Below are 25778 nucleotides of genomic sequence, written 5' to 3'. Positions count from 1 at the left end.
GAAATTGAACTTAAAACCTCCGACACAGAAGCAACATGCAACAAGCAGAAGATGGATTGTAATTGTCTAGGAAAAACCAAAACCAAAGCCAAAAGTTGAGTTCATCTCAGCAGTTTCATAAAAAAACAACAAAGCATAACTTCAAACTCTTATGTTCTGACGAAATGGAAACGGTACGATAAAACAGAACCGCGAGCACACTGACATGCTTGTTCACGCAACATATTCATACAACCTTCATGGCCGATATTTCCACGGGTTCAGTCACATCCCTGAGAACTTGCAGGCGGAGCTCCAGTGTTTGATCCCCCTGAGTGCGGAGAGTTCAAAGGAAACATGTTTGTTTCCGCAGCACCTAGCCCTTGTGAGCTTGCAGGAGGAGCTCCAGTGTTTGATACCCCTCCACTCCAATGATGCCCAAACCATTGATCTACGTCTGACAAATTTATAGGCCTCATGCTGGTTCCAGAGGTTGGTGTGCTCCGGCCTTGCCCTTGCTGCTGGAATGGTTGGAAGACAGGCCGTCGTGGCCCTATCTCCACTGGCCTTAACCGGTACAGACCCTGGCTTCCAGAGGTTGGTGTGCTCCGGCCTTGCTCTTGCTGCTGGAATGGTTGGAAGACAGGTCGTCGTGGCCCTATCTCCGCTGGCCTCAATGGATTCAGACCTTGGCTTCCAGAGGTTGGTGTGCTCCAGCCTTGCCCTTGCTGCTCGAATGGTTGGAAGACAGGTCGTTGTGGCCCTATCTGCGCTGGCCTCAACCGGTTCAGACCTTCGCTTGCCTGCTTGGAACTATTAGTTCCATACGGTGTGCATCCTCTACCACCCATAGGTTGAAATTGACGTGGTTCACCTCCCGAACAATTTGAGTTCAGCCCAAGTGTGGAGCAAAATGCTGGAGTCCAACTTGAATTACCCTGAGGGCAGCACCACCTGGAAGAAGATGGCGATGGACCATAAACCTTTTCAAATTGCCTCCTTAGTTCTGAAGCAGGCAGATTAGTTATAACGGGACCCCTACCCCTACCAACATCAGTTCCAATGCTGCTGTTAAAGGAGGCTTTGATTGAGGGCAGAGTCCCAATAAACTGACCATTATGGCGCCCAACGTTTGTTTGTGCACCACAGTACTGAGTTGGGGTGGAACTCAGAAGGATATTTGAAGATTGAGAATTATTGATGCCATTATGAGATAATGCCACATTAAGATCTAGATCTCTACGCTGAAAGTTTGAAGTTGAAAACTGAGGATTAAGAACTTCAGCTTTTTGTAACTTCTGCTCGGCAACCCCTTGCGCTGTTACAAGCAAATGCAGAATACTGAATAAGTCTTTGATCAATATCTCATAAGAAATGAGGGTAGCCTATTCCTGTATAATCACTTTAGCCAAAATGTGAATTTCAAAGTTGAACTTAGGGCATGCGTAGTTTGGACTTACACCTACCCCTTGAAGGCATCCCATTAGTTGACCTATCAGCAGAACTGTTCGTGATGTTCTTGCTCCTCATACCAGCTCGTGATGTTTTTGAGGAACGCACACTTTCAAAGCTTTTGAGGTCATTCTTCAGTGCACCAAACAACTCATCCGCTATAATTTTAATATCACGAGCCTGGAAAGCCGTAAATTGAATATAGTTCAGGCAAAAATGGATATTCCAAGAGCATAAAATGTTGGTCAACTTTGATGATAACAGTGCTTAATGTACTGACCTCTCTATTAAAAATGGAGGATGGGGGGTTGTATGACATTGCGTTGGCTGACACCAAATACACATCATGCTGTACATTGACCAAATGAACATCAAAACTAAAGCACCAGACTTGTGTATCAGTATTAACAATTAATCCACCATTAAGGTTACAATCACAAATGTGATGGGACACAGTTTGTTTCAATCCTACAACCATAAAGTAGAACGAAAATTAAAATTTGATAAGGAAACTTATGAACCAACCCCAGATGACCTGTTTATGTCAAAACAAATGTTTATGCACACGCTGACCCAAAATTTTCAGCAAACTCAAAAAGAGAGAGGAGTTAAATACAGACGCTCAAAGACCAGTTTTCTCTTCCGAGCCTTACTGAAAGGAAAAACAAGTAGAGAACCACCTGAAATTCTTCCAGTGTTCTGTAGCTTCCTGCACTGAGTTTTTCTGAAATCGTGCCGAAATCCATTGGCTCCTTAATGATATCATTGTACCCTTTAACCTTTCACATGAAGAACCATATATTAGCAACTATACAAGTATATACACTTGGAAAGACCATAAATAAAGAGGGCAAACCTCTTGTGGATTTACTGGTTTTGCAAACATATTGTAAGAGTCTTTCCTGTAGTTAAAGTTGGAGACAGATAGAAAGGCATTAACTTTCTCAATGAGGAATTCACTAAAGAAGACACTAATCACTTATACGAGCAAAAGAAAACAAAATTTCACTTCATTAAATATTATAGCGTGGCTAACTGTAAATAATCATTAAGAAAAGATGTCATAACCCAGTGTTTACTTTCGCAGAAAGCTAAGAAGCAGTTCAAGCTTCCATGATTCTGGTAGAGGCGTCTCTGATGGCATGGCAGCTGTTTGATTAAATACAATAAAAATGAATTACCGAGTCTTTTTATTCTTAGCATATATATAGTAAGTTGCAATTTAAATCTTAAAGAAAAAAAATACAGACCATCACCAGCATGTGTATTGTCAACCTGCAATTTATGCACACACAAAAAAAAAAAGATTAAAAACCACGACTCTAGTGCAAAATTCACAATAAACAATCATGTCCTTACATTCAAAATAAATTAACTTAAATAAATATAAAGTATGTAGAAAAGATGTGGAGTGCCTGCCAGATTTTATTACTCAGAAATTATGCTTGACTAATAAAAAACTCAAAAGAATAAATTAATCGTCAAGTGGTCCGATATTATTCTATATAAGGTATATTTACATACATATTATGTCAACACACTTCGACATTCCCACTTCAATAACCGTTCCAGTTTTCACAGCATTATTAAGTACACACCTTTGTTTTCAGTTTATTCTCATTTCTGCTTGCGGCCGGATCTTGGACAGGTCCAATCTGAACCTTTTTTCTTCTCCGTGTCTGGCAGGAATCATCTTCTTCAGAAGACACATCCTCTTCAGCGTAACATATTTTCTTGCCCTTGCTTTCCGCATCCAGTAACCTTGCGCTCTTACGTCTATTTCCGTCTGACGTCATAGTTACTGCTATTTGTTATTTTCCAGTCTCCTAATCCATAAATCAAGTGATAAATATCAGGATGAAGCATGGTAATTTCAAGAAGACTATGAGATGTTCATGTATAATACATTCAATTTTGGAAAAGTAAAGGTGTCAGAAAATAAAAGGCACTGAAATTCCTAGTGATTCCACAAAAAAGAAATAGTTTTAGTGGAAGAGTAAGGGTGACATCGGATATATTTGTTCCTAAACTTAATCTGTGGGGAGGTTCTCAAACTTCACAAAACCATGTTGATCAGTGCTCTTCTTACTAGAAAACTCACTGAATTTTCATATTCTCTCACATGCTCTTAGATAGGAAACCATCACATCTTTCACTTCTTTAGATTTGGCACCCTTTTTATCTCAATTTAAAAAATCTGATTTGCATAATAGTCAACCAAGCAAAATTGGAAAAATTTGAAAGAACTGATGCCACCCGATCTCAGATTTACAATGTGATAGAACACAAATTCAACCATTATTCAACTGAAACATTGCCAGTTTTACAATAAATGCAAACCAAAAAAAGCAAACCCCAATCGTCTTGTACTCTGCAGAATGAAATATGAGTAATTATGTTAACTTTCATAAGTTTCTTATTCACAATTCAATCTCCTAAAAGAAGGCAAGTGAATTTTCGAGTCCAATTTTAATAGAATACATATTCCAAAAGAACAACATGCAACCTGTTTTTGCATTAATGAGTACTACTACCACCATCTATTTGGCATTTTCCACAAAAGAAGACACATGAAGAGAAATACACACTCAATGACAGGCTACATAATGAACATGGTACATGTTCTTTTTCCTTGTTTGTTTCTTCATTATATTGCTAATTTGATGGACCTGTTTTTTTTCTTTTTTATGAGGAAAACTTCTGTGTTTTACACCTAGAAATCCCCCAAACCCATTTTCTGGACTCGGATTCAAATTAGGGACATCGCATAACCCTAAAATCCTTGGACATTCTAATTTATAACCAAACTAGAGTATATAAATATTTCCCTTCCTCCATCCATTTGACTTCTCCCCTTTGGGCATCAACTGTTTAACAATCTGATAAGCAATCAGGTGTTGGAACCAAGCTCAGATTCCAAAATATTATGACTCTGGGTTTAGCTTAATATCAAGCAAGTGTGCTTGAAGGTCTGATTTCAACACAAATGGTTCCAAGCCTACTCCAAATCTATCATTTTTTGTACCAGCCGCAACATTTTCGACATCAATGAACTTCCAATACTACTCCAAATCCTTCAATTCTTACCAATCACAACCATTTCGGCATCAGAGCTTCTCTAAGAGACAAAATCTTAACACATCAATATCATAAATTGATGACAACCACAACATAAATGATAGGATTATATCCAATTATGTCAAAAATACCACTTGATATAAAAACAATTAAAGAATCAACAAGGTACAAAGCCCTTTGGGAAGGGGTAAAAAAAATTTCACTCATATTTCTGATTATCAGAAATACTCTTTCTTTTTAGCAGGACTTGCCTATCAGCAGCTTACCTCGATTATCGTAAATGTGATATCCGTGCAACTGATCTACTCAACGATTCACCACTAGTAAACCCTCGATCCCTTTATATCCTGATCATGACAGCAAAAAATGATTAGTGAATATACAAAAACATAGGAAGATTATCTAAGAGCAATCAAGATCTGCAATTTTTGTTCTTAGATTCTCCTTCGGCCATCAAAAAACAACTGAAGACAACAATCAAGACTTGCATTAAAAAAATAAAAGCGATAGAGAATTACCAATTGCTCTTCTTCAAGAAACCGACCAGCGAAAGTATTTACAAGACCTCCGCCGCGATAAGGTCAATCCTCATTGCTCAAACAAACCCTATGAAGGCCATTTTATAAAGCGCCTCAATAAATTCCACCCCTCATTTAAGGTAAGCTTGGTGGATTTGATTGGATATGAACGGATAATGACTAGCATGGGTCACCCGGTGCATGAAGCACTTGACCTGACAAATGCGTTATAGTTAACCAGTGCAGTGGCATTTGCCACATCTGGCAAAACACATCAAGAATAAATGCATAAATAAAAAACAAAACTTAGCGGTTAAACTCAAATTCATTCTCTAAAGTGCGGTAACAAAAGCGATTGAAATGAATAAGAGCTTTATTTTTCTAAAAGTAATGTAAATGAAAATAAAATGAAGAGTTACAAACGATTACTTTGTTTCATTTCCATGTGTGATTTTGAATTGATTTCTCAGAAGCCTTTACAAATCAAATCTTCACTATTATGGCAATTTCTTAGTAACTCTCTTGAAGCATGAACAAAAAATAAAAACACATATCTAGCTTTAGATATAATTTCTGAATAATGCGCCATCTGTTATGAAAATCTTGGACTAAATCAGTGAACGAACCACTTGACAAATGCCTACAAACTCCTACGTGTTTCCCAAATATAGATCATTCTTTAAAGTTTAGAACGAATACACTATAGGACCTTTAGATGCTCTTGATTAAAGCACATTAGTTTCTATATCTATTTTGTGGTCATGCCTTGTGCTCAATGCTTTAACACGAATCAATTATGTGATAAGGCTTGTTCATATAGCACATACCACACTGAAAAAGGTAGGTAAAGCTAAAAAAACAAATCAATTATATTAAATATTTGTTAAGAAAACACTTCAATAAACACGATAACTGCAGAAGCAAGCATACCAGTATCAATTTCTGAAACCATTGGAAACCCAGTTATGGTGGTCTGAAGCAATCCGAAGTGGCCAAGAAGATTTCTTGGATCATCAACCCTCACTACAAAAACCAAATTCATCACTTACATAAACTTGTTTATGAAAATCAACAAAAACCCAAAAGATATAGAGATAGGAATCATAGAAAATGTTGGGTTTTCTTACAAAGATTCAGTCTCGAATTTGCAAGCAATGATGAAAACCCCATAATCGTAGGATCCAAATGACTGATGAGATGTTCTTGCCGACTTTGAAGATTTTCCAAGCAGCCGGAGCACTCAAAGTTGTGATCTTTTGGGGAAATTTCTCCGCCTTTTTGCATGAAGGGAGGATCAAGAGAGCCCCAATAGTCCATAACTTTGAGGGGTTGCAGTGACCTACTCCTTCTGGGTCGGAATCTGACGCCACTGTCGCCATTGCAGTAAAAGAAGACGGTGCTGAAACGGTGCTGAAACGCTGCTATTTCTTTGACCTCTGCGAAATTCAGGAAACATGGTGAAGGAGGAGGATGTGGAGAAGCTTGGATACAACTGCGCTTTGCAAATGGTCGCTAAATCGATTAAGAAGTGATGTTTTCCATGGGACAACAGATCCACATAGCATAAACTCGGTGGGTTTGTAGCCAAACTGCCGTCACATAGACGACAAAACTTGGGTACTCACTTGTGAGTATCCAATATACTGAACCTTTTAGTTGGCCCAGTAATATCATGACACATGTTATTTTAAAACAAATTAAATAAACCCACTATTCTTGTAACCAAACATCACCGTCGAAGAGCATGAGAGAGTGGGGGTCGACGGAAAAGGGAAAGGTTGGTTATGGCTCACCGGAGAAGAGAGGGATTGAAGAGGAAACACGTTGGTGATGAGGGTGGCGAGTGCGTGGAGAGGGGACGGGGGTGGGTCTGCCGGCAGCCATGGTAGATTTGCCATGGCAGCACCAAATCAAGGGAGGAAGGAAGGAGATGAATCGGTGTGTTTAAAGGATGGTGGATTGGGCGACTTTGGTTGGTGGTGGTGGGGAAAGATGGTGGATTGGGATGGACGGCTGGGTAGTGTTTCCACCGTGTTTGGATAGCACAATAACACATGTTTGGCTAGAAGAATAAAGGCTAATTGGTTATATGTGTGCAAATGAACATGTGTCGCTATTTAATTGTTCCATATAATAAAATCAGTATATTGGGTACTCTCCAACGAAGAAACTTTTAGTTGTGACGGGAATATGGATGATACATCACGTGTTTTTATATAAGTGGTGAGAAATTTTATTTTTTAACTTATTAACTTTTTAACACACATATCCCACCATTTATATAATGGCACGTGATGTATCATCTCATGTAACGGCCACACTGAAAAATCTCTCCTCTCAAGTGAGTACCCAAGTATTCTCCTCACATAAATTCCCCAATAGTTTCTTTCTGACAGTGAAAATGAAAAGAAATGGTCTTTAGGATTTAGGATTAAAATTGGTAGTTTTCTTATGAAATGACAAAAATGGTTCAAGATAAACTTGAGAATACTTACTGTTTTTTATTATCAGGAATTAAAATAAAGAATTATGTCACCTTGTATGATTACACAATCAAATTTTTGTTAACAATCCAAATATTCACTATTTTCTATTGCATGTATTCACGATTTTACAAAAAGAATGTTATTAACACTTAAAAAAAAAAAAAAAAAAAAAAAAACCTCCTTTATTTCTCATTTTGTACATTAGAGAAAGGTGTTTGAGGACTTTGTTTGAGTGAATTCCTTTTATCTATGTGTAAGGTATTAATTTATTTTGGATGCATACATCGGTAGATTAGAATGATGATGTAAATTCCCAGATTTCTTTTGGATGTATATTATCTGCCAATTGGAATGATGACGTAAATTCTCCAAGTTATATATGAATTTAATTTCCCTATCATTTATTTGGTTATGAAACTGATGATTGATTTCATAAGTAAATGTTGTTAACGACTTAAATTGCAAAATTTCCGGTGAAATGGAATGAAAAACTAGGACTTGGGAGAAATTTTCAACTCCTCATATATGCAATACCGGATTCAGAATTCGAACATTGGGGGGCTCCCAATGTTAAAGGTCTTAGGGTTTTTTTTAATAGAAATACAGCGCAAAGCGTGCACAATTTATTTCCCTCGAGGCATTTCGTTGAACACTTTGGACATGTTGTCGTCAGCCGAACTATGTTGCACACATGGCAACAAATATTGATATATGTCAAAGTAATATGATGAGTGATATCAAGAGAATTTGTCAATTGCTCTCAGCGCAACTTGCTGAGTGATGCTGAAATATGCATAGCATGAATTACATCAAACATTTGGTGTGAACAAAATGGATCCATACCAAAAAGTCGAAGGATCCTCGAAAGAACTTTACATATATATATATATATATATATATATATATTTCCCGAGCTCCTTGTGGTTTAGGGACCACCATGATCTCAATGTACATCTGTCACTATATACATGCCGAGTCATTTTTCATTATAGAAAAATCATAACTTAACACGTGCATACAAATTAGATATTACCAAAGCAAAAAAAAAAAATGTTTTAGATAAGTAAACCTACATCTACATTCCACTATCCCACATTTTGCAAACATGACATTTCTTATCTTCTATCTGTAATTCCGATCAAGAGACACCTAGCTGACTTATTTTTGAATCCGTCAACAGATTTTCTGAATAAGAATGTGTACACCATTTCCAGGCACCACGATCATTTTGTAGGCAGGAGAATGCTTATATTTTGGAGATAGAGTGAAGGAAAACTTGGAGATAACAAGGGATAGCACAACCTTTAGTTCAACCATGGCAAGGTTTTTGCCCAAACATGTCCTAGGCCCCAACCCAAATGGGATGTAGACGTGGGGAAACTTGCATGCCTTTGAGACTCCATCAGTGAACCTCTCTGGTTTGAACTCATTTGCATCTGGTCCCCAAGTTTCTGCGTCTCTGTGCAGTGTTGGGATCAATGTCCATAAGCATACGCCTTTTGGGAAAGTCATGTTTCCCACTTGGGTGTCTTCGAGTGCCTCCCTTGACACGAATGCAGCCGGCGGGTATAGGCGCAGGACTTCTTGGATCACCATTGCCATCTGCATGGTCAAACAGTCTTAACATGTCATGTTTTTAGATTGCGAATACGAGTTACTAGTGAGGTGGAATATTGTTTGAATGGGCAGACAATCCATAGTTATATTGTCACACTATCAATCAAGATCGCCGATTTATCAGCATTTTGTTTGAATGTACAGTGACAATATAGTATGGCATCAAAACATTACTCTATTTCGAACTTAATTAACTAACATAACGAGCAATGTAAACGCTTGTACCGTTTTCAACTGAGGGAGGGTGTTTGAGTCTGGCAGGCCATCCGGGCAAGCTTGTGCCAACTCCGTCCTGATTCGGGCTTGCCACTCAGGATGTAACGCGAGCAGCATCAAACACCAAGAGGCAGCAACAGCTGTGGATTCATGGCCTGCAAAATATATGTTCTTGCAGTTGTCAACTATGAACTGCTTGGATGAACCATTACCTAGGGTTTGGTCATTGATGGCTCCCTCTAGTATTTTCTGCAACAAATCCTTTTGGTCACATGAACTTTCTCTTTCTTTCACTGCCTCCCAAATCAAAGTTTCTATCTCCCTCTCCAAGCCTTTCTCATTTTGCTTCTTCAATCCACTGCATTGTTAAACAAGCATTTATGAATTAAAATTTTATGGGTAGCGATATTCTGATGTAATCTAAACTATCAACCTGGCTACGCTCAGGTCTGCTGTTTAGCATACACTGTTAACTAATGGAAAGTTTTCGTACCCAAAATTACTAAAGAGGAAGTTTTGCTGGGATATTACTTCTTGAAGACTTCTAAGCTTCTTGAAAATCTCTTTGCCCTTTACATAAGAGCTTCCAAAACAAGTTCTTGATATAACATCTGCAGAGAAATCTCTCAAATCCTCGTCCACCTGAATCTCCGCTGTCACGCTGCCTTGCGCTTCGATTAAGTCCTCCCATTTTCTAAGCAATGTCTGTCCTGACTCCAGCATCAGCGACACCATGCCCTGCCACATTATGTCAACGGTGAGTCTCAGTTTACAAATTAATCATGCAATGAAACAATTATTTGCGGCAAAACCATTCGAATTTTGATTTGGAAGCGAGTTTAATTACCTTGACTTTGTCTGAGAAGAACTCAGGGGCAATAATCTTCCTTTGCTGTGACCAAACAATGCCATTGGACCTCACAATTCCATTGCCAAGCATGGGTGCAAGTCTCTTGCTTACATAAGTAGCCTTGCCTAAATCCAAACTCATGCACTGGTTCATTTCCTTCACTAGTTCTGGGTTGTTCACATACAAATGTTGCCTCATTCCTGTTGAATATGTGTACACTAGACCTGCAACATTTCATACTTCACGTCACCAATCTTTCTTATCGACGTCTAGAGGAGATCCAAACTTGGAACATCTTTCAACGTTCGAAATAACTGTTCCACCAGATTATGGCCAATTTGAGAATGCTTATAAGCACCTCTGCTTATAATTGTTTTTGTTGAAAGCACTATTATTAGAAACATCAAACACGTTGAAGATTTTATTAAAAATTGGAATTGCTTACCGAAGAAACACCTACCACAATAGAAAACACTAAATCGTGTTCTTATAATACAGAAAAACTTTTGAATGTTAACCTTTTCTGTCCAAATTATGTTAAAGCGTTTTAGTCATTTTAAAAACAATCCTAACAGGTCATGAGCATATTAGTACCTATGATTTGGAGGATACTTCCGTTGTAACCACCAAAGGAATTGAACAAGTTAACAAAGAACATTCATGATTCATGAAGTCCATTTTGATTCTATGATGGGACAGAATGAGATCGGGCCAGCTATAAAAAAATTTATTTTTGTCTACCCAAATTGAAAACTCATCAATTTCATCATCAACAATTAAGATATGACTCTCCAATAAAGGTTGGTCAAAGTGGAAGGGACTCTGGTCGCTTAAGTAAGTGGTCTCGGTTTCGAGCCCTTAAGAGCGGTCTCCGCATATGCGCCCAACCATACCTTGAAGGATTAGTCCCAGGCTTTGCCTGAGGACACCTTGGGAAACCTAAAAGATATGACTCTCCATGTTAACAACCATTTAATCATTATTTAATCCTCTAAACCTTCATCTAAATCTCCACACTTTTATAAAATACTTTTATTTTTTTGTTAGATTGTGAGCCATGGCCACATCAACAATTCTGGTTGATAATTTTGAGAATTAGTATTTTATAATCTCATATTATATATTAGATGTGGCCCTCCCATGTTCCAATCATCCTAAACAAATTACATAACATAGTAAAATTCTAGAATATTGTATTAAAAAGTGGTATCGTTTTTCATAATTTGAATTATTATTAATAGTAGTCACTGTCTTGACATCTCACATTTAATTGTAACTTATAATAAAGAGAATATGATTAGAAAGTAACATGATTTAAGATTGGGTGCGGCTATCCATATATTATTTTTACTTTTTATATATCTCTTTTAATTTTCAAACGTCGGATCAAATAACTTGAAAAAAATTAAAAGACAAAAAATAACATTAATTGTGTGAAAGGTTAAAAAGAAAGCTGTGAAAGCACCACCCTTAAAATTTGGATATTTGTTCAACTTGGATTCTAGTCATTAGTTCTAGGGCCTGAGACATTGGCATGAATTTTTTTTATTTAACAAAAACGATTTTTAATTTGGTTTAATTTACAAGAAACGAGATTTGAACATATATAGACCAACTGGCTTAAGGATCTGCAGACGTTGATGTAGTTGTTTTCTCCTTACCTTCGTTGTTATTCACTTCAAATCCAGAAATTAATCATTACAGAATACATACTCATTTATCACCTTGTACTTGTTATGATCATATTAATGAAATCTCTATCGCTTCTCATCCGGAAAAAAAAAAAACAACAATACTTTTATCGACTTTAACTTACATGGGATTCAAACATGAATTTAAAAGACACACGGGTTCAGATTAATTGGCTAGAACATGGCCTGGTTTTGATAGTCAAACTCGACTGGCGTGTACAGGAACTCTATTTCCTTCTTAGCTGGACGGTTGCCTCTTAAATCTCCAAAATATTCAACATATCCAGCAAGAATCAAATTCTCATGAACTCTATTTCCTTCTTAGCTGATATCCATTTCTTTTTTCGGATTTATTTCTCTAATAAATTATCTGTTTTCACGTTTAATAAAAAAAGAAATTTACAGAAATATATAGGAGCTATAGCCTGTGTTACGTATGAAAATTTATATATATATATATATATATTATACATATAACATGCCACAGATAAATTCTTAAAGAAGAACAAACATTGGATGGGACTAATTACGACAAACAGAAAGGGATAAGATTAATACCGTATTGTTTTCTCCAGTGTTCGAAATAAGGGAAGAGAGTGGAGGTGTAGTCATGGGCTATAAAATCAGCCTGCAGGTTTGGAGTCTTCAACTCTTGCAGTTGTTGGATTTTCTGCATCTCGGGAAGATTCCCATACAGAAAAGTAGGTGCAGGGCCTTTGATGCCTTGCAGTCGGAGCTTCCTTCTGACCCTCTCGGACTTTAGCCAAACAGTGCTGTAGAGGTGGAGGAAGAAGCCAACCAGTCCCACGACAGCCATGGAAGAAATTATTCTCAAGACAATAGAGACATCCATCTCTCTCTCTCTCTCTCTCTCTCTCTCTCTCTCTCTCTCTCTCTCTCTCTCACAGTTTCAGTTTGTAGCTAGTTAGAGTGATGATATATAGGCCATGGAACGAGCGGAAATGTTCTATTGTCATACGTATTTTTCAGACTCTTTCGAATTATTGAGTAAATGTACTTATTTATATTAATATTATTCGGTTTCAAAATGTAGTATGGAAAAATAAAATATGCCAATTGTCTTACAGACCACAGTTGCTTAGCTCCTTACAAGGTATTTATTTCTTAATTAAATTACAGTAATGTTTCATTGAAAGCAGAAAAGAAAAGTTTTTGCAAACATGCCAATACTGATTTTTGTGCAATGAAGAATGACTTGATATACATATATATATATATATATATATATAAAGAGTTTGATATTTTTCCATAAGAAATGATGAAACATTTACCAATTTTTTGTTAATTGAGCGATTGATACTGTTTTAGGTGTCATTTGGAAGTATTTTTAAAATGACTGAAAATGATTTTAGATCCCAAAAGCATTTGAAATGCTTTCTGCAAAAAGTATCAATTATATGTTTCTTGTAAAAAGCATTTTAAGTGTTTTTCCATGTTTCACTTGCATTTTTACTAAAGATTAAAATTAAAAACAATTTCACCATAAACGCTTTTAACAATTTTAAAAATACTTTTAAATGAGCCATTGTTATTCAATTTGGATCCACTTTGAAAGTAAATTACTTTGGGGAAATGATTTCCATACAATTCTTCTTTATTTATTCGAACTTGAGTGCAAATAGTGAATTGTGTTATTCTAACCAATTTGACTTAACCTTACTTTTTAACAAACAAGATAGAGTGGTGCTATCCACACACTACTTTTTACCTTTCACACACCTTTTTCAAATTTCAGTTGTCGAATTAGATGAATTGAAAAAAATCAAAGGACATAAATTAATAAGGGATGTGTGGAAGGTAAAAATAGGTGTCCAATTTTTTCTTTTTTTTTTTTCAACAAAGCAGGTGTCCTAATAGCACCACCCACAAGATATTGACAATTATACTAAAAAACCAATGAACAAACAAATACATACGGTAAACAGATTTGATGTGTCTGGTATAAAATAGGTTGTGTACAATAAATATCTACGTCACAAATGTAGCATGCTTGTACATTATTGATATAAAATAGGGTTATTCGAACTTGAATGCAAAAATGCAAATAGTGAATCGCACTACCATAAAGAACTTGACTAAACTTTATTTTTGACAAGCAAGATACTGACCTTTATACTAAATAACCAATGAACAAACAAATACATACGGTAAACAAATTTGATATGTCTAGCATTGTTGATATATAATAGGGTTGTGCACAATAAATATCTACGTCAAATGTATAACATGCTTGTACATTACTGATATAAAATAGGATTCCTCGAACTTGAGTGCCAATAATGAATCACACTACCTTAACAAACTTGACTGGACCTTATTTTTGACAAGCTAGATATTGACATTTATACTAAAAAACCAATAAACAAATAAATACATATGGTAAAAAAAATTTCACATGTCTAGCATTGTTGATATAAAATAGGGTTGTTGCACAATAAATATATACGTCACACATGCAGCATGGTTTTACACTATTGACATAAAATAGTGTTATTTGAACTTGAGTGCAAGTAGTGAATTGCGCTACCCTATCGAACTTGACTAAACCTTATTTTTGATAAGCAAGATATTGACATTTATACTAATTAACCAATGAACAAACAAATACATACAAGAAACAGATTTGATATGTCTAGTATTATAAAACGTAGTTGTGCACAATAAATATATACGTCACACGTGTATCATGCTTCTACATTATGAATATAAAAAAGGGTTATTCAAACTTGAGTGCAAACAGTGAATCACATTACGAACTTGATTAAACCTTATTTTTTGACAAGCAAGATATTGACATTTAAACTAAAACACCAATGAACAAACAAATACATATGGTAAACAAATTTGATATGTCTAACATTATTGATATAGAATAGGGTTGTGCACAGTAAATATCTAGGTCAAACGTGTAGGATGCTTGTAAATTATTGATATAAATAGGGTTATTCGAACTTGAATGCAAATAGTGAATTGTGATGTCCTAACAAACTTGACTAAATCTTATTTTTGACAAGCGAGATATGACATTTATACTGAATAACCAATGAAAAAACAAATGTATACGGTAAACAGATTTGATATGTCTAGCATTATTGATATAAAATTGAGTTGTGCACAATAAATAATTATACGTGCAGCACGCTTGTACACATAAAAGGTTGAAGGATTTGGAAAGGGATTCTCTCTGGATCCCGTCCACCAAATCCACTCAATCAATCAATCAGAACTCTCGAAATTTGATCCAACGGCTACAAACAGGGGGTCCCTTTAACAATTATAATAACTTTAATTATTTGATCAAATTTTAAGCGCTCGAATTAGATAATTGAATGAATTAAGTAGAAGAGATCCTCCCCTAATCTCTTTCCGAATGATTCAACCATATATAAGGGGACATGGGGTTGTAATCTATCGTACACACAAAAGCAAGTTTTAAGTCTTGCCAGAAGAATGATCAAGTACTTGTTTGGTGATGAGATGATTGATGAAATGGATCTGTCTAGGACGACATCATCAATTAGTTGAATTTTATTTTTTTATGTTAAGTTGGGAAACTTAGACGTTGATGTATGCAATTTAAATGGGGTGCTGATGGCATGCATTTTTCATATTTTATTTACACATATAATATATACACGAATTACTATCCAAAAAAAAGAACGCGAAGAGCGCCTCAAAAATTATGCTTTTGAGCTACAATGATTTTTGATATTGACGTAACTTCGTATTTTAATTCCTGACAATAAAAATCAATTGAAGTAATCTTTAAGTTTGTCTGTTGTAAATTATTTTATGAAAAATCTGTCAATATTCTAGTTGAGTGGAAGAGTTTATTGGTTTGACAAAAATACTCTTTACAAGGTGGCCATGTGGTTGTTCACATGACAATTTAATGAGGATATTGATAGATTTTTCATGGAATAACTAAAATGATTTACAGTGGATAAGCTCAGAGACCACTTTTATCGATTTTCATTGTCAAATACCAAAATGAGGAATTATGTCTAGAAATTTTGGCTAAAGTGGCTAGAAATTTTGGCTATCACTTTTGTAGATGCTCGGGATGGGGTGTAGCCTATGATAAGGTGGAAGGGAAAAATAGGTGCATTTTTACTCACCACCCTCAAATGGTGGTAATGCTCACCCTTCTATTTATTACTATCATATGAGTTTAAATTTTAAAATTTGTATCTATCCATTAAATAGATCTCGAAATTTAAACTCTTCTAATGATAATGAACAAAGTTGTGAGGAAAAAATATTCTTGACGGAAATAAGTTATTCGCAAACGTTAACTACATGAGAAATGCAACTATAATTAACTTAACAGTGATCTTCCATCGTACCGTATAGGAATTTAAAAAAAAAAATAATAATAATAATAACTAAATTTTTTTTTTTTTTTTTACCAAATGATATTATCTACGTTAAGAGAGAATGGATGAGTTTAACCTTATAATAAGCTAGTAATAATATGATTCAAACTCGCATTTAATAATAATCGAACCTAAAGAAACTTAATTACTGGAAAATAACACTTATATTGTAATCTGCACACACTTAGATGCAGTGCCACTTCCTGGTGAAATCTTAGGATGGACCAGGCCGATAAGCTTATTATATATGCGAGAAATTGACAAACGAACCTCAAGGTTCTTAATTACATTTTTGGACCACTTTGTACTTGAGCTATCTCAATAAACTAATCGACTACTGATGTGACCAAACTAATTATCTTGTAAATTAATCCTGTTTGAAGGGCTTTGAAACTATCTTCTTGTTTCCAACTCTCAACTTACGATGCCCTAATCGCATTTGCTGACGAGATTGCCAGCTATATGAACACATAGTGTATCGTTAGATCAACATAATTATATTGTCCTAATAGTTCAAACCATTGTTATTAACTACACAAACACATCTTGAATTATTAAATTAACAAATTTAACGATTCAGACAACGATCGTACGAGAAAATTCCCCTCAGCATTGCACAATAATGTGGTGTGCTACGAAGACACTTCTTGAATTGCTAGATCAACATAATTTTGTTGATCTAAAGGTTCAGACAATGATCGAAGGCATACTTGTGTCGCATGCGTGAATAATAAGAATCCAACCAAACTTTAGCAAAAGCCAAGGTCTAAAACAAAAGCTAGTTAATGGCTAATGGCTAATGGCTGTAGAGGACTATGGTGTGATGCTTTTTCCTATAATAAAAGGGATTAGATGGTGACTTTGACACGACAGTTCATTATTTTTGGAGCAAAAAAGGCTCATAAATGCATTTTAGTTTTCCCTTAACTACCATTATGTGATTCACCATCATGTGATGCTTCAATCAACAATGTTTTTATGCATTATTGGGTACAGGTAGAAAGCCGATGAGGATTCTTTCCAAATTCTCTTTACGAGAATATGCATCTGTTCATCGTACATCGTGCGATTAGAAATTATTTTAAATATTTTTATTTAAAATTAAATAAAAATAGTAATAAGAAAAATTGATCGTAAAATGTACGATGAACATACATAATTTAAGAATTTTCAGAATCATGACAAAGAGAATTCGGAGAGCAAGCAAGATCAGGAACCGGCGGACCGCGCCGTCCTTGGAAGTCGGAACACAGGATTGCCCCGTGGCATAAAAATGGATAGGGGCTAGGGGTACTCCTCGTTGTCCGGAAGATAGATTGGGGTTCCTTGGTTAATCAGGTAGCCCTCCACTGGAAGGACAGCCAGCCTTGTTCCACTTCATCTCAACCATTTTCAACCATACAACACACATTGGGATCATAGAGTGGGACGAGAGGGATCCACCATCCTCCAGAAATACACAGAATGTGTTCAGAGAACTGAATTGTCAGTTTGACGGGTGAGTTGTCGGGTGAGTGAACGAAGTTGTTGATGCTAGATTCACGAGTTCATATTTTTGTGTTTCGATTAATCACAATCAATTGAGTTGTGTTAACACGATGATTTCAAAGCCAAATCTGTACATGTGAGTTGTCTGGTAAGCTATTGCGGTTGTATCTGTTAGATTGATGAGTTCATCATTCTTTAGTGCAATATATATAGGTTAACACAATTCATTGCATTGTATCAATACGATTGCTTCAAAACCCATTTTACATGTTAATTGTTAGTAATTATAGGACGAGTCTTGACGCAACACAAAAATTACTTATTTGTAATCAAAAGGTCATGGATTTAAGTAGTGAAAATAACATTTTTATAAAGTAAAAGTTAGGCTATGAACGATAGACGTTTTTTTTCTTTTGAAACTCGCAGAACTAAAAGTCTTGTTAGCTTATGATCACCCTTTAGTTGTCAAGTAAGATAACACAGCAATAATCGTTAAATTGACATGTCATCGTTATCTGTTTTAATACAGCTTATCAGGACACGTTGAATGTGTCAACACTATAGTTTCAAAAACCTACAAGTCTACAAGTGTTGATGATGATGACCATAGTGAAATCTAGCTATCTATATATGTTAGGTCACCATAGAAGACTTATATAATAATAAACTTCTTGTTGGACTGTATGGTTCAATAATTGGTTACACAAAGAGGGAAAGAGATATCTCTTGATACGACAAAGTGGAGGATAGATTTTTTAATGTGTTAGAAATATGATTCGGTACATTAGATATTATTATATAAGTAGTTAGATACTTGAAAAAAAAAAACAACCACTTGTATTATAATATTTGGTGTATCGGACCGTATTCTTGACACGCTGAAAATTTTTCAAAGTGGTGGTAGTATCTTATTACTTCAAAGTTCCAAGTAGAGAAAACAAAATACTAAAGAACATTATACTTAATGCATGTTGGATCATATAAATCTCAGACTTCCCTTTCAACGCATGCAATTTGAAAGTGTCATTTGGAATTCAGGTACAATGAATGAGTTGCTAGAATGGTGCTTTAATGTTCCGTCGATGTGTAAATGTATTTTAGGACTTTACAAGTTAGACTGTGTATTGCCACATAAGATACTTAAAAGGCATTTGTTGACGCCTCTTTTAGAAGAAAGTGTTTTTAAATAACCAAAAACGTTCGTTATGATGTGTAGCAAAAATTAAAAAAGTGTTTCTAAATTATAAAAGAATTTATGAGTGCTTGCTAGAGAAATAACTCTTCTTCAAGCATCACTTGGAATTTATTTACCTTGTTGTTCAACGTCTTCTGATGATAGTACGATTCTTATTTTGTATGTCTTAATGGTGTTAGGTCCTGATCGGATGGTTTAGGCCTTGTGAGCATATTTTTTGTTGTTGTTTAGGTGTGGGTCTCCCATGATAAAGAATCGTACATTTGAAGACTTTAGTTTTTGTGTTGTTTTTTTGTTTTGGTTGTGCTTTCGTTGTTTGTTTGCCTGCCAAAGGACCGTGAGTCTATGACAACACTCATAGCAGGGCTTCTTTGCCAAAGAAGCGTCGTCTTTTGCAAGTTCATTAGAAAGTGATGCAAGGTTTTGTCCTTGTGAGTGTTATCTTTACATTTTATTAGATATAGATGTGTGGGGTGGTGGGGTAGGTTTGTATTGTCTTTCTGTTGTGTTTGTAGTCATAAAATTGTATTCTTAACTGATGATATTCTTCGTTTTATTTAATTAATATAATACTTATTACCTTCAAAAAACCGTCACTTGAAATTTTAATAAAAATGGGTTGTGCTTCGTGTGTGTGTGTATGTGTGTGTGCGCTTCGAACAAAATCACTATTGAGCATATGAGTCATCGAAAATGATTTCTGGAGCAGCACCTGTTATATGCTTTTTGATCGAAGCACTCAAAAGGAAAGCAGAGGCCAAAAATAAACAGAAAAAGGAGAACCAAAGGGGTACAAGTCGGGCTTCCAAATTAGAACTGGGCATCGTAACAAAACCATTCGAAATCCAACAATGTTGGCCCAAACATGTGGATGGGCCTTATCTGATCCAATAATTCATTTAAAAGCCCACAAAACCGCCGTCGGTAATTATCGTCAACTTTTCTAAAAATAGAGATTTTTGAAAATGTATCGGAGCTAGAAACACTCCAACATCCCCTATCCGACAACAAAAATCTCCTTCTCCGTCACAGCTCCACCTCCGAGTGCTCCGCGTAGCGAGAGATAGAGGGAGGCGACGCCGTTTTGTCTCTGAAATTAGGGTTGTGTGTGGGTGTCTCTGCAGCTAAAGTCCTAGAGCTTTTTTGATTTTCCTACCGAATTCGATTTCTCTGAGTTTTTAGGGTTTATGCGATGCTGCTAAAGGTCAGAAATTGGGTAATTAGTGAGGAATTGGAGGAGTAGGTATGTGTTGCTATTTGGTTCTAGGTTTGAAGTGAGTTTATTCGGGTTTTTCTGTGAGAGAAATTGATGGAAGGGGGAAGGAGAATCTCGGCGAGTCCTCGGCCTTGCAACGGTAGGAGGGTGGTGGCGAAGAAACGACCTCGTATTGGTGGGGTTGATGGGTTCGTCAACAGCGTTAAGAAGCTCCAGAGGCGCGAAATCAGCTCCAAGCGCGACCGTGCTTTCACTATGAGCGATGCCCAAGAGAGGTTTCGCAATATCCGCCTCCAGGTACTATTTACTTTTTTGAATTGATTTATTTAATCGAAGGAAAGGTTGGGGCTTTGATCCTTGTTTACCTCATCTGCTTGGTTCGATGGTCTCCATTTAATTCAAAAACCGAAGTTAAGTAATGGGATTTTGTTGTTAAATTGCTAGGATGCTAGATCCTCTCACAAAAACATGAAAAAAAGGGGATTTTGTTATGAATTATGTGCATTTTTATTTAATTTTGATTTATCTTTCTGTTAGCTGTTGAGCAATGGATAATTACTTTGTCAAGTCCCCTACCAGAAAATCCCCCGTAGCGTTACATCTGGGTGTTAGGAACATTCAGTGGAATTCAATCAACATAAACATGCTTATGCTTATGTGTTCGTGAGTGTGTGATTGTTTTCGTTAGTACTTCCTGTTAAGTTTGCGCAAATATGTCTTTTATCCTCGTGAGGTTCTTACCATCAAATTGGTAGTACACGTTCGGAGTCCATGCCATGTTACTAATGCCAACATTTGAAAGCATGCTGTATAATAAAGCCTAGATGCAACGATGCAGTAAGAAAGTTTTGAGTTTCAAGATTGGAGATTTGAATTTGTGCAGTCAAGCTGTTGTGTACGCATGCTCTCTTCAATTTTGAATTGTGTGGAAGGATTTTTTTTTTTTTTTCCACTAGTGGTGTTAGTGTGTGTCTGCAATACCTAATTTCTGCTTGTCATGATATTTGGATGCATAGGAGGAATATGATACGCATGATCCTAAGGGTCATTGTGCCATGGTTCTGCCTTTCCTGCGAAAGAGGTCCAAAATTATTGAAATTGTAGCAGCACGTGACATTGTGTTTGCCCTCGCACAATCCGGTGTTTGTGCAGCATTTAGCCGAGGTAGTAGCTGTATTATCTGTATTTCTGAACTTATATTGCATGCACTAATCTTATTACGTATAAATATTCAATGAAGGGAATATGTAATGTTTATGTTGTTTTATGCAGAAACCAACCAGAGAATATGCTTTCTGAATGTCAGTCCTGATGAAGTGATAAGAAGCTTGTTTTACAATAAAAACAATGACTCACTTATCACTGTTTCGGTTTATGCCTCAGACAACTTCAGTTCTTTGAAATGCAGAAGCACAAGGATTGAGTACGTATCTCTCTATCTTCCCCCTCCCCTCCAGACACACACACAAAAAAAAAAAAAAAAAAAAAAAAAAAAGAAAGAAAGAAAAGAAAAAAAAGAAAAATGAAATTCAAAAGAAACAACAGTGTAGTTGTCCAATTTACGTTATCTTCTTTTATTTCTTTCTGAACGCACTGTAAAATTATATGATCCAGATACATAAGAAGGGGTAAACCAGATGCTGGATTTGCTCTTTTTGAATCCGAGTCACTGAAATGGCCTGGTTTTGTAGAGTTCGATGATGTAAATGGGAAGGTTCTTACTTATTCTGCACAGGATAGGTAAGTAGTCTGTCTTATTGGTATACCTTTCTAATACACTATTGTCTTCTTGATTTGATTAATCTTCGTTTTGCTTCCATTTTATTATCAGTATATACAAGGTGTTTGATCTGAAAAACTACACAATGTTGTACTCCATATCGGATAAGAATGTCCAAGAGATTAAGATCAGGTAGTTCGCATGCCTCCTTACACAGTGTGTCTAATTTGTATTTGGAATTCTTTTGTTATTGCTTAGTGGACATTTGTGTCGCTTATGATTTCTAATTTTTCTTTTGTTTCTGTCATAGCCCTGGGATCATGCTGTTGATTTTTACTAAAGCTAGTAGCCATGTTCCTCTAAAGATTCTGTCTATAGAGGATGGTACTGTCCTCAAATCCTTTAACCATCTCCTTCATCGGAATAAAAAGGTGGATTTCATCGAACAGTTCAACGAAAAGCTTCTTGTAAAGCAAGAAAATGAGAACCTTCAAATTCTCGATGTGAGGACTTCTTGATATCTTGCAGAAGTACTATAATTTATTCGTTTGGATTTGTACGTCTGACTGCTATTATCTGTAGGTTCGCAATTTTGAGATGACAGAAGTAAGCAGAACTCAATTCATGACACCATCAGCCTTCATATTTCTGTATGAGAATCAGTTATTCCTGACGTTTCGGAATCGAACCGTGGCTGTTTGGAACTTTAGAGGAGAACTTGTGACTTCTTTTGAGGATCATCTTTTGTGGCATCCCGACTGCAATACCAATAACATATACATTACAAGTGACCAGGATCTTATTATTTCTTACTGCAAGGCTGATTCCGACGATCCATTATCTGAAGGAAATGGTAACGTTGTTTTCTTCCTTTACTTCTAGTCTTCTATCCAATTTGATCTTCAACTATCCACCACAGGGATCTCATTGGATGGAGAGTCCTCTCTGTGACAGTTGTTTTGTATCTGAAACGGTGTTTGCATCTATATTTGCAGCTGGATCCATAAACATCAGCAATATCTTGACTGGAAAATGCCTTGCTAAGATAAGAGCAACCAACAATGCTGAAAAAGAATGCACTTGTAGTGGTGAGTCTTGTGGTGGCAGTTCCAATTCGAAGAAGCGGGCCCTTTCATCCCGAATTAGGAGTACAGTTGCAGAGGCCTTGGAAGACATTACCGCTCTCTTCTACGACGAAGAGCGCAACGAGATTTACACGGGCAATAGGCTCGGTCTAGTTCACGTATGGTCCAACTAATGGTTTCTTCGAGTTTATTCTCCATGTCCATTAGATTCTTTCTTGGTCTTCTAGATGGTTGAATTGATCGCGCCGCTCCCCACCGCAACGACTCCCTAGAACTGTACCATTAGTTTGCTCGTGTACCATTAATCCCTTTGTGTTGCCTGAAATCCGAATTCGTTCCTTGTGTCTCTGTTGAGCTTGAGAACTTATTTTATAGCGACTCTTTCATGGTGGTGTAATATAAATGTAGAATTGAGTTTGCCATTTTTTTTTCCCTTTTTAACTGCACTCTTTTTACAACAATTATTGTTACAGTAATGGAGCTGGAAATGTTAGGAAGTGGAATTGGTGGGACAGAGATTCACTCAGGTCACTCAAATTGAATTTAACGGTCCATAATAATTCAATTCGTTATCTCACCTTGCACAAACTAGAGGCATATATTTCTCTTCACACAAACTTAGGGTTCGGATTTCCTGATCTTTAAACATTGAACTTTAGAGTCAGGGGTGATCCAAATTTGAATTGGTGTGACCACATGGAACAGCTAGCTCACTTTTTTCTTACCTTTTTCTGAAAGGAATAAAGTGGGAATTGGTGTGTGAAGAATACTTTGCATGGATTAGAAGGCTCGCAATATCTACCATTCATGCATCATATGGAAATGCCAAGGCATGAGTGGATCAGCAGCTTTACGATTTGCCAACCTTCGATCCCTTTGTGAAGCTCGTGCTACTTCTGCAGCACCACCCAATTATAATGATTTAGGGGGCCGTTTGCGACAACTTTCGTTGGAAGCACTTCTGCTTGTACGAGCTTTTGTTGAAAGCATGCCAGACTTTTTTATTTTTTTTATTTTTTAAAAGGTCGGTTAATTATTTTAAAAAATATCTTGAAAATGCTTCATGAAGATGCATGACAAGTGACGGAATAAAGATTTTAACTTAGGGGTCTTAATGTTAAATGTCCAAGGTTTTTAGATATAAACATAGTGCAAAACGCACAACCAAATTTCAGTTTAGTCACGGAGACATTTCATCAAACATTTAGTGGGATTGTTGTTGTCAGTTGAACTATGTTAGACATATGTTAACAAATATCGACATTTACTAAAACAATCTGATGAGTGCTTTGGAGTACTGCCGAGATATATCTAGCATGGGTTACATCAAACACTTGGTAATCACAAGAGGAACCAGTGCCGTATATTCATAGGATCTCCAGAAAGCCTTCACATGATTATTTCCCAACCTCCGGGTGCTCATGGGACCACCTTGGTCCCAATGTGCATCCGCCCTTGTGCATGACCCATTTGAACGTGCTTATCTAAAAGCACTTTTGCTCAGAAGTGATTTCATTAAAAGCAATTTTATTAAAAGCACATTAATATTTTTAAGGGAACTTTAATGAAAAGCTCATTGTACTGTTTATTTTAACCTAAAAGCATTTAAGAACACATTTAATTGTTTTAAAACACACTCCCAAAGAGTATCTAATTACTCAAATCACTTGCGTCCGTAAGTATTTTTAAATTTTTATGTCATACACTGTCGGACCTACAGGTGTCCTTGTGCTGCAACTATATGCACACTTCCACACTGGTTGTGCTTGACAACATATAAGACAACATTTGGCAAGAGATGATGAGAATACAGGAAGAGAGAACGAGATTTAATAATGCTTGTGGGAAATGTAGTCGTTTCGTCTTGTCTGTTGGATCTTAATGGCACCAAACCAACATATAAAATTTCCTTCGTTTCGGAATTTGGAAACGACCTCTTTTGTTGTTGTCCTTAAATTTGTTGAGCAACACGACACGAGCATGTGATATGAGAATGAGTAGTGTAATATATTTTTCATTTTTCGGTTGATTTTATACACTTTATTCAATTTAATGGTTAAAAAAAAAAATTTGCGTAAAAGGTAAAAAGTAGTCTATGTTTAGCACAAGTGTACCATTCCACATCGCCCGGAGGAATAAATCCTGTAAGCCTTATATGAATATTCTCATCTTTACCAAGCACTAGGCTTTTTGAGAGCTTACTGGCTTCTGGTTTCGTAGGAACTCCGAAGTTAAGCGAGAAAGGGGCCAAAGCATTCCTAGGATGGGTGACCCATTAGGAAGTTTTGCTCGCATGAATTCCTAGAAACAAAACCAAGAGGTCGTGGTCGGGACCCTAAGCGGACAATATTATGCTACGGTGAAGTCGAGTCCGGGATGTGATGGGGGCCAAAACCGGGATGTGACAACAACTATATGATAATAACAAAACTGTTGCTTTTGGAATTTCAAACTCAAAAGTTACAAAAACTATTACATTACTCGTTTTCATTTTATTTTTTGTCATTTTAATTATTGCGCTTTTAGTAATGATTAAAATAACAAAAAATAATATTAGTCAGAAAATTGACGTTAAATTGTGAGGTAATAGACTCTCTTAAAAGTGAGACTATCCATCGACTCTCATCATCTTATGTTTTTTGCATAATATTTGCACGAGAATTCATGTTAAACTGTGAGGTAAAAAACTATTACATTACTTTTGTTGTTGTCCTTAAATTTGTTGAGCAACACGACACGAGCATGTGATATGAGAATGAGTAGTGTTATATATTTTTCATTTTTCGGTTG

General features: G+C 36.2%; 3 protein-coding genes across 6 annotated transcripts; 1 reads left to right on the top strand and 2 right to left on the bottom strand.

The window, feature by feature from the left end:
- Positions 1 to 36: 36 nt before the first annotated feature.
- LOC103953716 (peregrin) lies at positions 37 to 7070 on the bottom strand. Of its 4 annotated transcripts, none has more exons than XM_048565318.1 (12): positions 6155 to 7070; positions 5958 to 6050; positions 5028 to 5288; positions 4776 to 4856; positions 3030 to 3257; positions 2682 to 2706; positions 2511 to 2580; positions 2288 to 2339; positions 2112 to 2210; positions 1712 to 1780; positions 1440 to 1611; positions 37 to 1297 (listed from the first exon to the last, which is right to left on the bottom strand). In XM_048565318.1, the coding sequence occupies exons 5-12, from the start codon at positions 3225 to 3227 to the stop codon at positions 261 to 263; spliced, it is 1722 nt and encodes a 573-aa protein (XP_048421275.1). In that variant the 5' UTR covers positions 3228 to 3257; positions 4776 to 4856; positions 5028 to 5288; positions 5958 to 6050; positions 6155 to 7070; the 3' UTR covers positions 37 to 260. The 4 variants fall into 4 exon arrangements, with proteins under 4 accessions (XP_048421275.1, XP_009363767.1, XP_048421276.1 ...); XM_009365492.3 differs by having other exon boundaries at positions 2288 to 2333; XM_048565319.1 differs by having other exon boundaries at positions 5028 to 5242.
- A 1404-nt stretch (positions 7071 to 8474) lies between these two features.
- Positions 8475 to 12802, bottom strand: LOC103953709 (cytochrome P450 714A1-like). The gene is made up of 5 exons (XM_009365486.3): positions 12446 to 12802; positions 10194 to 10420; positions 9840 to 10084; positions 9356 to 9704; positions 8475 to 9115 (listed from the first exon to the last, which is right to left on the bottom strand). The coding sequence occupies exons 1-5, from the start codon at positions 12738 to 12740 to the stop codon at positions 8687 to 8689; spliced, it is 1545 nt and encodes a 514-aa protein (XP_009363761.1). The 5' UTR covers positions 12741 to 12802; the 3' UTR covers positions 8475 to 8686.
- Positions 12803 to 19822: 7020 nt separating this feature from the next.
- Positions 19823 to 23410, top strand: LOC103953706. Its single transcript, XM_009365481.3, has 8 exons — positions 19823 to 20480; positions 21200 to 21347; positions 21456 to 21606; positions 21798 to 21923; positions 22015 to 22095; positions 22214 to 22406; positions 22486 to 22756; positions 22899 to 23410. The coding sequence occupies exons 1-8, from the start codon at positions 20277 to 20279 to the stop codon at positions 23159 to 23161; spliced, it is 1437 nt and encodes a 478-aa protein (XP_009363756.1). The 5' UTR covers positions 19823 to 20276; the 3' UTR covers positions 23162 to 23410.
- Positions 23411 to 25778: the final 2368 nt, after the last annotated feature.

The sequence above is a fragment of a genome, unplaced genomic scaffold (genome assembly GCF_019419815.1).
Source record: "Pyrus x bretschneideri cultivar Hongxiangsu unplaced genomic scaffold, Pyrus_bretschneideri_v1 Contig4, whole genome shotgun sequence".
NCBI lineage: Eukaryota > Viridiplantae > Streptophyta > Magnoliopsida > Rosales > Rosaceae > Pyrus > Pyrus x bretschneideri.
The sequence above is the reverse complement of the archived record's forward strand: the minus strand, read 5'-3'. Positions and strand labels throughout refer to the sequence as shown.

Excerpts from the sequence above, each read along its gene's own strand:
- LOC103953716 (XM_048565318.1), bottom strand. The coding sequence starts at position 3,227 with ATGACGTCAGACGGAAATAGACGTAAGAGCGCAAGGTTACTGGATGCG. Across the intron at positions 2,581-2,681 it reads CAATACACATGCTGGTGATG|CTGCCATGCCATCAGAGACG; the intron begins GTCTGTATTTTT and ends TTAATCAAACAG. Across the intron at positions 1,612-1,711 it reads CCTCCATTTTTAATAGAGAG|GCTCGTGATATTAAAATTAT; the intron begins GTCAGTACATTA and ends ACGGCTTTCCAG.
- LOC103953709 (XM_009365486.3), bottom strand. The coding sequence starts at position 12,740 with ATGGATGTCTCTATTGTCTTGAGAATAATTTCTTCCATGGCTGTCGTG. Across the intron at positions 10,421-12,445 it reads ACACTGGAGAAAACAATACG|GTCTAGTGTACACATATTCA; the intron begins GTATTAATCTTA and ends GAAATGTTGCAG. Across the intron at positions 10,085-10,193 it reads TCTTCTCAGACAAAGTCAAG|GGCATGGTGTCGCTGATGCT; the intron begins GTAATTAAACTC and ends ATAATGTGGCAG.
- LOC103953706 (XM_009365481.3), top strand. The coding sequence starts at position 20,277 with ATGGAAGGGGGAAGGAGAATCTCGGCGAGTCCTCGGCCTTGCAACGGT. Across the intron at positions 20,481-21,199 it reads TTCGCAATATCCGCCTCCAG|GAGGAATATGATACGCATGA; the intron begins GTACTATTTACT and ends TTGGATGCATAG. Across the intron at positions 22,407-22,485 it reads AGAACCTTCAAATTCTCGAT|GTTCGCAATTTTGAGATGAC; the intron begins GTGAGGACTTCT and ends TATTATCTGTAG.